Source organism: Pelophylax lessonae, assembly GCF_965119305.1.
Source record: "Pelophylax lessonae genome assembly, chromosome: 2".
Classification (NCBI taxonomy): domain Eukaryota; kingdom Metazoa; phylum Chordata; class Amphibia; order Anura; family Ranidae; genus Pelophylax; species Pelophylax lessonae.
In genome coordinates this window covers 437,427,739-437,441,337 of record NC_138769.1, presented here as the reverse complement: position 1 = coordinate 437,441,337, position 13,599 = coordinate 437,427,739, and the positions used below count along the sequence as shown (strand labels likewise).

The following is a 13,599-nucleotide window of genomic DNA, read 5'->3' as shown; positions in this document are numbered from 1 at the left end:
GATTCCCTAAATATGCAGCAAGATCTATTCAAATTTTATTTTTTATTTTTTGCATTTATGTGCATTGCAGCACTTTCATTTTGAATGTAGCATGCCTCCACACATGAAAACATATTATAGCATAATAGTGTGTCTGGGGTGAATGGACTCTAATTTGTGCAATGGAAAATATCCCTCATACCACAACAACCAGATTGAACAGCTGATACAAGGCAGGATGGATCCATGCTTTAATGTTGTTTATGCCAAATTCTGACCCTACCATCTGAATGTCACAGCTGAAATCTAGAAGACCAGGCAACGTTTTTTCAATCTTTTTCTATTGTCCAATTTCCTGTGCAAATTATAGCCTCCGTTTTCTGTTCTTAGCTGACAGAAGTGGTGCGGTTTTATGCTGCTGTAACCCATCTACTTCAAGGTTCAATGTGTTGTGCGTGCAGAGGTGGTTTTCTGCATACCTTGGTTGTAGCGAGTGGTTATTTGAGTTACTGTTGCCTTTTCTATAATTTTGAACCAGTCTGCCCATTCTCCCCTGACCTCTGACATCAACAAGGCATTTTCCTCCACACAATTGCCGCTCACTGGATATTTTCTCTTTTTCGGATCATTCTCTGTAAACCCTAGAGATGGTTGTGTATGGAAATCCCAGTAGATCAGCAGTTTTTCAAATACTCAGACCAGCCTGTCTGGCATCAACAACCATAGCATGTTCAAAGTCACCTAAATCCACTTTCTTCCCCATTCTGATGCTCGGTTTGAACTTCAGCAAGTTGTCTTCCCCACGTCTAGTTGCCTAAACTATTGAGTTGCTGCCATGCGATTGGCTGATTAGCAATTTGTGTTACCAAGCAACTGAACAGGTGTACCAAAATTAAAATTGCTGGTGAGTGTATACACCAGTGCATCATTCTGTGTGTTGGTCTCCTGTGTGTGTGTGTGTGCCTAACGGCTGTCTAGCGTGATTTTTTTTGTTTGTATTTTTTTTTTTTTTTTTTCCTGTAAATTATTTCATGTAATAATGAAGTCAGTTTGTCAACTTGAGGTAAACACTGCAAATTCGGTTAAATTTGTGAAGTATATTCAATATTAAAAAAACAAAAACACAATTTCATTATTTCATGGTTCAGACAGTTAAAATTTTAGGAATGTACAAAATAACGAGAGGAACTCTGTGCTGGCCTGCAAGTTAAAAAGAAAACCGTGTACAGTATGAGTGTGGTAATGTTATGCCCTCAGTCTAGGTTCACATCTATGGGGGGTGCTTGACTATGTGTAAATTGCACACGTTCTCACACCCACAGAAAAAAAGCACTGCTATTTAGCACCATGTGGCTTCTGTGAGGGTGGGATTTTAGAAGAGGTTCAGGAACCTTTTCCCTGTGTTTCCCGCAGGTACAGCAGCCGATTCAAATGAAATGCAAAAGATACAGGTTGTAAAGAATTCATTTTTTTAAATCAACTAATAAACTGTATACTTGCTCTGTGCAATCGTATTGCACAGAGCAGCCTTAAACCTCCTCCTATGGGGTCTCCTCTCACCGCTCTCAGCTCCTCCCTTTCTGTGTATGCCCCTATAGAAAGCTACTTGCTGTGGGGGCATGCCTGCAGGCTCATTCCCAAACTGGCTCTGTTTGTGTCCATAGACTCGTCCCCGCCCCCTCACATTGGATCTGATTGACGGCAGCAGGAGCCAATAGCTTCCATTTCTGCCTCTGTGTCCTGTGGGGAGAGGAACATAGACCAGTGCTGCTGCAGGTGTGCACAGTGCTGAATCGAGAGAGGTCTCAGGTAAGTATATAGGGAGTTTGGGGGTCAATACATCTACTAGGACATTTTTTTTTTCACCAGGGAATGCATTAAGGTAAAACATATCTTACTTTTTAGAACCACTTTAAAATAATTTGAATAACTTAAAAACGCACTTTATTTAACAAATATAGTAATGTTAAACAATGTTAAACTGTTTACCGATATTTAGCACCTAAATTGTTTTTTTTTTCACAGGCTTACAATGCACCAGATAGAAGACATTCTAATGTGACTTCATTCACAGAACGATCTCCCTGTAGTGCAATGTTACAAATAGTTTAAGGTCCCTAAAGCAGAACTACACCACAATCCAAAAGCCCAATCTATTTCATTTTTATTTGTCAAAGCAAACATTCCATATATCCATGTGTAGCGCTACCCCCCCATGTGGGTCACTCAAAGATTCTGTACCCCGCTGGTTGCCTTGACCTTGCAAGTCCTCCAACAACTCTGACAATCTGGGTTCTGACATTTCTGTTATAAACAAGAACTTAAAAGACCACACACGTAAAGTAAACCAGCTAGATTTCTTTACTGGCAGATTAAAAATAATGAGTTCAGCAATAAAGAGTTGGCAACATGCAACCGATAAGAAAAAGTCTATAAACTTGGTGGCAAAGCCAATCAAGAAATAGGCAATTAGACCATGTAAAACATATAATCAGCGGACTCTAGCCCTGTACAGAGTCTATGGCTACAGTGACTAAGCTTCCGTCAAACCTCTCTTTAACCCTCTGACACCACACTCCCAGTAATGCGTAACTCCAAATTCAAACTAAGCAAACACTGTTTTTACCTGTTCTCTAACAAATGGAGTCCTTGGTTAATATATGTGCCTTGGTAGGCACTGAATGTTCTATTCCCTTGTGAGGGGGGATACTCTGTAGTCCTTTGAAGAGGAAGGCTTGGAAGAGGCTTGAGTCTTCAGCTAACTCTTTGAAATGTGCATAATGCGTTCCGGAAAACCAAGATGTACACTAGATTCTGTCCGAGAGGATTAAAGTGAAACGGGTCCCCTCCCAAGCTCGGTGGCATGAATAAAGTAACCGTGTCTGCATGCAGTGTCCTTTTGTGTACAAAGAATAGGCAAGTGCCTGCTCACCAATCCCAGCGACCTTTTGGTGTTTAAAGACAGGCGTGAGGGCTCCGCAGCAGACCCCTGCAAAGTTTGATTTAAAGGAAAACGCTCGACCCCACGTCACACTAAGCTGTTGTCCAGCTGGATCTAGCGTGGATGTGACGAGGGCGGCCTCCAGGCTGCCGCTGAACGATCAGATGTGGCTGGCAGCGTAGGCACCTGCGCACAATGACTGACTCTCTGTAGCACAGGCTGCCACCCAGCCACAGCACAATCTAGCACCCAGCCACTGCATGCAGATTCAGGCCATGGTCACAAAAGAGTGATTCTGTCTCACACAGGCTTTTTATTTCCTCTCCCAGCCGACTGGTACTTGTAGTCCATAACAGTCTGAATGCCAAAACTTGACTCTTTTGGACTAAATGTCCCAAGATACTTTTCTCCACTCTTGGGTCTTGTTCACTCATGCCTTCAGGATGTGATAACATAGAGTTCGGGCTGAGCACTAGGAAAGAACAGTCTCACTGTAGCAATTCTGCAGAGTGTTTTGTGATAATGCAGGCAGTATTAGCCAGCACCTGGCAACACATGTCTCTGTGCTTTATTTTGCTGAGAAATCACTTACTAAAAACCCCCTAGCATTTCTGGCCATGGCCATCTTGAGTAAGGGCAAATAAATATGTAGCAATTAATTCCTGGAATCCATCTGCCCTTAGCGCAGGCAGGGAGGTGTCCTTAGCTGAGAAAAACTCCTCCTCCCCTATTGAAGACTCCTGGGATGTAGGACATAATTTGCCTACTCATGGAATCACAATCATTCCAAGGATGGAAAGCAAGGTGCGTCCAATCCTGGACCTCAAGGCGCTGAACTGCTTTGTGCGGGTGCAGAAGTGCAGGATGAAGTCCATTCGTACAGTGGTGGCATCCCTGCGTCAGGGGGATTTTCTTGCCTCTATCGACCTCAAGGATGCTTACCTTCACATTCCAATATGTGCCAGTCACCAGAGCTTCCTCGACTTTCCTGGGGGAGAAGAGCATTATAGGTTTATCGCGTTACCCTTTGGTCTCGCCTCTGCTCCTGGGGTCTTCACAAAAGTGTTAGCCCTGGTGCTAGCATTGTTACACTACCGGGGGATCGTGGTACTGGGCTACTTGAATGACCTCCTTCTGCGAGTGGAGTCTCCTACTGCTCTGGTGCAAAACGTGGAAATGACCATACAAACTCTGAGGGAGTTCGGCTGGATTCAGAATTTTCTGAAGTCTGCTCTGGTTCTGTCCACAAAGCTGGACTATCTGGGTCTGACTCTGGACTCGACCTTAGCCAGAGTGCTCCTTCCTGGACAAACTCCAGAAATTGCAGGCTGCAATTCATCTCCTGCTGTCCAGCAGATGGTCATCCCTCCAGACTTGCATGCAGGTGCTGGGCCAGATGGTGTCTACCTTCGAGGCGGTTCCGTTTGCACAGTTCCATATGAGGTCCCTGCAAAGGGAGATTCTGGCCAAAAAGGGACAAGACTCTGCAGTCTCTGAACAATCAGATCTGACTGAGCCACGGATCGAAGGAGTCCCTGATATGGTGGCTTCGTTCTCCGGTGCTTCAGCTGGGCAAATCCTTCCTCCCCTTGTATTGGACAGTGGTCACCGCAGATGCCAGCCTGTCTGGCTGGGGAGGCGTCCTCGGCAGAAATTCTGCTCAGGGGCTGTGCCCTCTGGAAGAGTCCAGTCTACTGATCAATGTCTTGGAACTACGAGCAATTAGACTGTGCCTGGACCATTGAAAGGATTATCTTTAGGGATGTCCAGTGCGCATTTAATCGGACAGTGCCACAGCGGTGGCTTGTGTCAATCACCAGGGGGACACAAGAAGTGTCCTTGTGGCTCTGGAGGTAGCCGGCATTCTAAGATAGGCAGAATGGTTCGTTTCAGCCCTCCCAGCTGTACAAATTCCTGGGGTGGAAAACTGACAGGCGGATTATCTAATTCGGCAGGCATTGAACCAAGGGTAGTGGTCCTTTCATCCGGAGGTGTTTCATCAGTTTTGTCTCCAGTGGGGCGTCACCGAGGTGGATCTGTTGGCGTCTTGGCTCAACAGAAAGGGGCAGAGGTTTGTGGCTTGGTACGGGACTCCTCTGGCGGATGCTGCAGATGCGCTGGTGGCCCCCATGGGGTCAGTATCGTCTGAGTTACGCCTTCACTCCTCTCAAGCTTCTGCCAAGCCTTCTACACAGAATCAAGGCAGAAGGGATTCTGATTATCTTAGCGACTCTGGACTGGACTCGCCATGCTTGGTACACTGATCTGGTGCGGCCGGTTGCCAATGTTCTTGGAGGCTGTCTCTCAGGGAGGATCTGCTGTCCCAAGGACCAATCTGCCATCCTGCTTTAGTCGCTGGCTATGATGGCTTGGCTGTTGAATGCCAGGTGTTGAGGGATAAAGGTTTGTGTGTATCGGTGATTCCAACACTGTTAGAAGTAGATTTCCTAGCTTTTAGGAAAAATGTACCATCGTACGTGGAAGACGTACATTGCGTGTTGTGAATCTCTTGGGGTTCATCCTCGCTTTGTCGGTGGTTCGGATCTTGCCCATCCTTCAACGGTGGTTTGAGCAGACCCTGGCCTTGATTACTATCAAAGGCCAGGTGTCGGCCTTAGCGATCTTCCTTAACAGGCCTTGGCCACACACTCCCTGGTGTGTACTTTTCTTCAGGGAGTTATGCACTTGGCCCCTCCAGTGTGGTCTCCGTTGTCCCCTTGGGACCTCAATTTGGTGCTCTGTCCTTCAGAAGCCTCCTTTTGAGAATCTTGAGGATATTCCCCTGCTTATGCTGCCCCAGAAGGTGGCCTTCTTGGTGGCTATCACTTCTGCGAGCAGGGTGTCGGAATTGGCGGCGTTATCCTGTCGTTCACCTTACTTGGTGGTTCACAGAGATAAGGTGGTTCTTTGTCCCTGTCCGTCATTGCTTCCAAAGGTTGTGTCTAATTTTTGCATTTGAATGAAGACATTTTGTTGCCTTCCCTGTGACCCAGGCCAAAACATTTATAGGAAATTGCATTGCGTGCCTTGAATGTGGTCCAGGCGATTAGGCACCTGGCAGCTACGGAGTCTTTTAGGAAGTCGGACTCACTATTTGTGCTCACTAATGGGCCTCAGAAAGGGTTGTCCACTTCCTCCATGACCATTTCCAGATGGATCAGACAGACAGTGATTCAGGCTAGTCCATCAAGGGTCCGGTTCCTCCTTTCCCTGTCAAGGCACACTCTACTTGGGTGCTCAGTGCCTCCTGGACCTTCCATCATCAGGCGTCAGTGACGCGGGTTTGCAATGCGGCTACCGGGTCGTTGGCGCACAGTTTCACAAAATTCCACAAAGTGGATGATTTGGCATCTGCGAATGTTTCTTTTGGCCGCAAGTATTTGCAGGCTGCTGTTTAGTGAACCTGGTCCTCTTAGAGGGTGTATTGTTTTGTTTTTTTCAGATGAGTTCCAGTTTTGGTTGAGCTCCTGTTTACCTGGTTGGCTATAGGTAGCCTTGGGAATTTTTTTTGTTGTTCCCACTCCTCATGTTTACCACTGCTTTGGGGGTCCCATTGATTAAGAAGATCAGGAGCTCTGTCCGTCAATGAACGAAAGAGAAAATTGGATTTTTGACTTACTGTAAAATCAATATCTGTGATGTTCATTGACTGACACCGCACCCACCCCTCTGTGGAGTTGAACTTCTGACACTGCTGGTAGCAAAACCGAGTACCTATAGCAGAAAGAGGGAGTATATCCCCTGGGACTGCCCATAGGCATAGCCAGACTTTTTTCTGCCTAGTGTCCTACTCCTGTAGGGGGCAGCATTACCCCAATGGTTAAGAAGATCAGGAGCTGTGTCCGTCAATGAACATTGGAGAAATGGTTTTAATGGTAAGATAAAAATCCATTTTTTTTTTTGGTGTGCATGGGGGGGGGGGGGGGGGGCTGGATGTATGAAGGGAGGGTTGGCACTGCCATGACAATGGGAGTGGGGAAGGAATTTCCCTTCAGTGGCCATTACCGGAATCCAGTTCCTGGAGTCATCCAGCCAACTGGTAGAAAAGTTTGTTTGTTTGTATCAAAACACAGTTCAAGCTAACATAAAGGACTTCATTGTAGAGAAGAGTTGATTGATCTGGTGGTAGGGGTGGGGTCAGAGTAGGGTGGCTCATTTAGGGTATCCTGAATTCATAGGTGTCTTTATTCTATTGCTCCTATGGCTAATACCCAGTTCAGGGGCTATTTTACTAGTCAGTTTTAAAGTTGAGTTGAAGCAATTTTATCATGTAATAGCCACTTATGAATTATCCTTCTTGGAATATGTCCATAATCTTCTTTGAGCATTTTAGTGTGAGTTTATCTGCTTATTTTCCTATTTAATGATGTATTTCTTCTGTAGGCTGCCATCTGGGCTCACAGCCCAACCTGTCTATTGTATTTGGTCTTTTGCGGAGCAAACAGCCAGGCCTTTTAAATCACACTGAGTCTGCTATAATGGCTTACTAATGCTATCTGTGCAGGTACCATGCCGATATCCAGTTTGGCAGTTCGCCTAAGAAAATAAAATCTATTTGTGACCATCCGTTTCTTCCTTGTTATACACCTGATGGGTATTGCCACGTGGAGCATAAAATAAACGGATGAAGGCATTAGTAATGCTCCCTTGAAGTAGCTTGAGATTTCATTTTGCTTTGTCCTTGCAACAGTCTTAGTTGGCTTTAATCATTTTTAAGTCCGTGACTCAGATAAAATGTATAGCAAGTGAAGTTAAACTCTTGAGCTGCATACTTGTTCCAAGTCAAGGACTAAGAAAGTGTTAAAGCCAAAGGGACATGACAGCCAAGAAACTGGTATTTTTTTTCAAAGGCGAGATCTGCAGTGTATTTCTCTATGCACAGGCCTGCACAAACCTGGACAATTCAAACTCAACTCTGTTGGAAACCATGCATAAAGAGAAACTACCTCTAGTGAAAACAGCATGAAAAAATGGTCAGGCAGTCTGGGGATATGGGCAGATATACGGCGCATCTCAAAAATTAGAATAGCATCAAAAGTTAATTATTTTAGTAATTTAATTTAAAAAGTGAAACTCATTTTATATACATGTGTATGTCCATGTACAATATAGTATGCACTCAATACTTGGTTGGGGCTCCTTTTGCATGAATTACTGTATCAATGCGGCCTGGCATAGAGCCAATCAGCCTGTGGCACTGCTGAGGTGTTATGAAAGCTCATGTTGCTTTGATAGCAGCCTTCAGCTAGTCTGCATTGTTGGGTCTGGTGTCTCTCTCATCCTTCCTCTTGACAATACCCCACAGATTCTCTATGGGGTTTAGGTCAGGTGAGGTTGCTGGCCAATCAAGCACAGTGATAATATATGATCAATAAACCAGGTTTGGTACTTTTGGCAGTGTGGGCAGGTGCCAAGTCTTGCTGGAAAATGAATTCCGCATCTCCATAAATCTGGTAAGCAGAGGGAAGCATGAAGTGCTCTAGAATTTCCTGGTAGAGGGCTGCGCTGACTTTGGACTTGATAAAACACAGTGGACCAACACCAACAGATGATATGGCTCCCCAAATCATCACTGACTCTGGAAACTTCACACTGGACCTCATGCAACTTGGATTCTGTGCCTCTCCACTCTTCCTCCAGACTCTGGGACCTTTAATTTCCAAATGAAATGCAAAACTTTCCAGTCTGTGATGATTGAGAGTTTCCTTGGCTTGTTCTTGGATTCATTGTCTTGCTAAAATGTCCACACTTGTTTCATCTTTATCATCCTGGTAGATGGCAGCAGATTTTTATCAAGAATGTCTTGGTACACGTTTGCAATCATCCTTCATTGCCAGTACAGTATGCTGGAAAACAGCCCCACACCATAATGTTCCAACCTCCAAACTTCACTGTTGGTTTGGTGTTTTTGGGTGATGTGCAGTGCCATTTGACTTCCAAACATGGTGTGTTATGGCATCCAAAGAGTTTAATTTTGGTCTCATCTGACCAGACTATATTCTCCCAGTATTTCACGGGCTTGTCTAAATATTGTGCAGCAAACTTTAAACAAGCTTCAACATGCTTTTTCTTCAGTAAGAGCCGGTTCACATTAGAGTGATCCGACTTGCCGGGGCGACCTCACAAGTCGCGGTGCGCTGCTCGCACCGCGACCTCAGAGCGGCCGGCACGGACTTCATAACATTGAAGTCTATGCAGGTTGCTCCTGGTTGCCCCAAAGAAGCTCCGGACCCTTTTTCTAAGTCGGAGCTTAGAAAGTTAAGTGTGTCGCTCCTATTAGAACGGGTCCACAGCTTCTCTATGGCCGGCGACCTGTCAGGCGACCAGGTCGCCTGACAGGTCGCCCCAGTGTGAACCGGCTCTAATGGAGTTTTGCGTGGTGAGTGTGCATACAGGGCATGGCGGTTGAGTGCATTACTTATTTTCTTTGAAACAATTGTACCTGCTAATTCCAGGTCTTTCTAAAGCTCTTCACAAGTGGTCCTTGGCTCTTGGACAAATCTTCTGATAATTTATTTTCACTCCTTTGTCAGAAATCTTGCGAGGAGCACCTGGTCTTGGCTGGTTTATGGTGAAATGGTGTTCTTACCACTTCCTGTTCATGGCCTCAACAGTGCTCACTGGAACAAAAGTTTAGAAATCCTTCTGTAACCAATGCCATCAGTATGGTTTGGAACAATAAGGTTGCGAAGGTCTTGAGAGCACTCTTTGCTTTTACGCATCATGAGATGTTTCTTGTGTAACACCTTGGTAATAAGAAACCTTTTTATAGGCCATCAGATGAGAGTGAACCAGCTGGTATTGATTTGCACTGACTGACAGGATTGCTTTCTAATTATTGAGAGATTTCAGCTAGTGTCTTGGCTTTCCATGCCCTTTTCCACCTCCCTTTCTTCATGTATTCAGTACTTTTTTCCCTGTGTCATTCTGTTTTTTTTTTTTTTTTTTTTTTTTTTTACACATAACTTAATTTCTGGACTTATTTGTTTTGGTTTCTTTGTATGTTTTGGATTTCATGCATGTGGTGACATGTTCATGTCAGTAGCACCTGTAGAAACCTATTTATCTAGAAAAATGGTGACATGTTCTATACTGTTTATTGCAATGTACAGATTTCAGTAGGGTGTAGAGAAGTGTACATGTATCTGTAGGGCAGATGACAGTGGTGAGCAGGGCAGAGAACAAGGAATTTACAGGGCAAAGGACAGAGGGTCAACAGGGAAAAGGACAGAGGGCAGTGTAATGAGGGGGCGGGGTCAGAAAGGCACAGTACAGAGAAATCAGGAGGGCCTGGTACAGGGAGGCCAGAAAAGCCTGGTACGGGGGGGGGGGTCAGGAGGACATAGTAATGGGAGGGGGGGGAGCATTAGGAGGACACGGTACTGGGAGTTAAGAAGGGACAGTCCTGGGGTCCTGATGGCATACTACAAGTGTGTCTGGAGGGCATGATACTGGGGGGATCAGGAGGGCATTCTACAGGGGAGTCTGGAGGGTATGGAACTGGGGGGCCAGAAGGGCTAAGGGGTGGCACACTAAAGAGGGATTAGGAGGCCGTGGTACTGGGAGTCAGGAGGGTCCATAAGTGGTTTCTTGATTCAGAGCAGCGCAGGGAAGCTGCTGTGACAGATCTGCTTGTTTTGTTGCGCTGATCTCCGTTAGCCCTCTTGTCACATATCACCCATAAGCACCTTAGAATTAACTGAATATGAGGGCCAGAGGGTGTCAGAATACTGCACACAGAGGTACAAGAGCCCAAACATGGAGCGCTGTCAAAGCCGACAACGAATCCTAGGAGACAGAGGCATTCCCTGCCCCGCAGTCGCACATGCAAGGGGTGTACTGCAGGGCAGGGAATGCCTCCTTTACCTAGGAGACTCCTTGACTGCTTGGCTTGTGAGCTCAGGAGCTAAGACCCATGAGTTAATCGTGTCTGTTCTCTGCTCTGCCACTCAGAGTCAGGAGGAGCACTTGAGGGTCGGCAGGGAAGAGACTCGAACACAATCTACCTGTCGCCTGCCAGCGATCAACAGGTAGCTCATAATCAACAGGTTGCTGACATCCGATCTAGGCTCCCTCCTCTTGAGTCTCTGTACTACTCTTATAATATGCAAAGAGGCTTCACTGACCTATAAAGAGGGTAAGAAGGGATCAGGTCTATGCTCAGCCTCCATAGGAAATGTCAATTTGCATCTCTTGACCCACTGGTGAGATTATGTGCCTTTTCCACTGATGGTGTGTTTTATGCATTGTATGCTCAATGTGGATTTCCTGTGTTCTCTACATATTTACCTTAATGCCAAACTCTATTTAATATTTTTCATCTTGCTCTGAAACATGGAAGGGCTAGAAGCTTTCCTTTATTTCTATTTTCCCCCCCACTGGGGAGTGTAATTTGAACAGGAAGTGATCAATGTCTCCAACCACAAATGGACAGACATCTAGTACCGGAGGAAGAGTTAGCATTTCTGGCAGTGTTTTCATGGCTCCTACCCTGCGACACCTGCCCACAATTTTTTTTCTATGTGTAGCAAAGTGGCTGGAAATGAGGGAAATCTCCGATTGTGTTCACAGACAGAAAAAAAAAACTGATAGGAATGTTACATGATAGGAATGTCACGCTTCACTATATTTTAAGCTAAAAAACAATTTGGGTTAGAGTTGGGCTTTTTTTATGAGGAGATGGTAACTCCTAATGCTAGCTTTGTATTGCTTTGTGTCCCTGTTGGGGAAGTGTATCTTCTCTGTTTGGCTTGATGGCCATAATTGCAAAAAGTTAGAGGAAACTGGACATGATGTGTTGGCTGACCAGGAATAGAGGGGAAATCCTTGCAACAAAGTCTCCTTTTCTGGCGACAACTAACACGTGCTCCCTCATTTTGGAGAGATTTCCCCTTATCTAGTGCTTGTAAAAAAAAATAAAGTGAAATCACCCCAATGATGCACAGACCAGTGATTTTCACACAGAGGAATAGGATGTTTCTTGTAGAATATAAGACTGAGAAATCACAGCATGAATATTTACCCTGCAAATTTTTATGTCTTTTTATCTTGTAGTACTAAAAAATCATATCTTGCTTTGTACAGGTCTTTAATGCCAAAACAGCTGAGCTGCTTAGTCACCATCAAGTGGAAATTAAACAGAAGTTTCCAAAAGAAGGGTGAGTCAATGTCATATGTTGTTCATTCGTGCCATATTTTATAGTTGGCTGTAAATCTTTTTTATGCATGCTGTGTACTGGCTTTCTGAGGAATAGAAGGACCTACCTTATCCTTCTGATTTCACTTTGATTAGTACTTTTTTTTTTTTCAGAACTCTGTTAATTATTAGATTATGGACTTATTGTCTACAATTCAAGTCCAACTGATGTAATACTATTAAGCTTGGCCCAAACGAACGATGTCGCTAACATGAGGCCGCTGGTTGTGCAGTATAAACAATGTAGCTGAGGCTACATACAGCATACCGCACTGTGTTCCGGGTTCGAGCCGAGACCTCCTGTCTCATACCCAGAACACAGTAGAGTCTATCTGATGGGTGCTCAGCTATTCGGAGAAAGCAATGTATTCTAGCAATGAACACAAAACTTCCTCTGATTGGCTGAGTCAGAGAGACGGGCTGAGGATATCACGACTTGTGACTCAGCCTATCAGAGGAAGCTTCTGTATTCATTGCTAGAATACATCACTTTTTCCAAATGGCTGAGCGCAGATCAGATAGACTTTACTGTGTTTCGCGTATGAGACACAAAGTCTCTGCTCAAACCCAGAACACAGTGCGGTATGCTGTATGTAGCCTCAGCTACATACAGTTTATAGCACACATCCAGTGGCCTCACATGTTAGTGAGGGACTGGGCCAAGCTGGCCCAAACAAACTATGTAAATTATATCAAAAGCTGGAGTTCCGCTTTAAATATCTTGTGCAGGCAGCATGTTAGAGGGTCAGACCACTGTTGTCACACACAACAGAGCAGCCCAGGTTTCCACTAGTCCAACCTGCCCCCTGCACACTGCTTCAATCAACAATACTGCTCAGGGAGTGTCAACACTGTAAAGCCCCGTACACACGCGTCGAAAATCGGCAGGGAATTTTCGTCCGACGATCTTCCAATTTTCGGCTTGTTAGTATGATGCTTCCGACAACCGACTCCGACTTTTCGGCCGAAAAAAATCTGGTGTGCAGGCTATAAAATTTTTGTCCGCCCTCAAAACACGGCCGATTTTCGTGCAGTCAGTACAGATTTCGACAGGGAAAAATCTAATGAGCAAGACTGGGCATGCTCAGAGAAGAAAGAACACAAAGAAAGCAAACACATGACATCACTTCTGAAGTAGAATTTCTCTATCGCTCATTGACAGACGTAGTCTTCTTGATTCTCAAGAGCTGGGTTATGTTGTCTCCGCAGGAGTAGGACTAGGCAGAAAGACAAAACGTTCTGGCTCCACCTTAGGGGCAGTCCCTGAGGGTATATCCTCCCTCTCTCTGCTACAGGGAATCAGTTTTTTTCTGTCTAGTCAGGAGTAAGGACCTAAGTTCCTTGCTGGGATCTTTTGGTCCTGGCAAGACTTTTTTCTTTAGAAAGACTTTTTTTAGGTAGTTTTTCTCCAGTGTTTTTCCTGTGAGATCTTCAAGCAAAGATGCCGGACTGGGCGACACTTGTGGTCACCCCAGCCGGCCTA

At 45.1% G+C, this 13,599-nt stretch overlaps 1 protein-coding gene across 1 annotated transcript in view; it reads left to right on the top strand.

Moving 5' to 3' along the window:
* LOC309547216 (glycerol kinase-like) overlaps window positions 1–13,599 on the top strand; it is a 132,426-nt gene that overhangs the window by 23,792 nt on the left and 95,035 nt on the right. Inside the window, exon 2 of the mRNA XM_082247022.1 lies at window positions 12,005–12,078. Within this exon, the coding sequence (XP_082103148.1) occupies window positions 12,005–12,078 (74 nt within the window). The remainder of the gene's footprint in view (window positions 1–12,004; window positions 12,079–13,599) is intronic.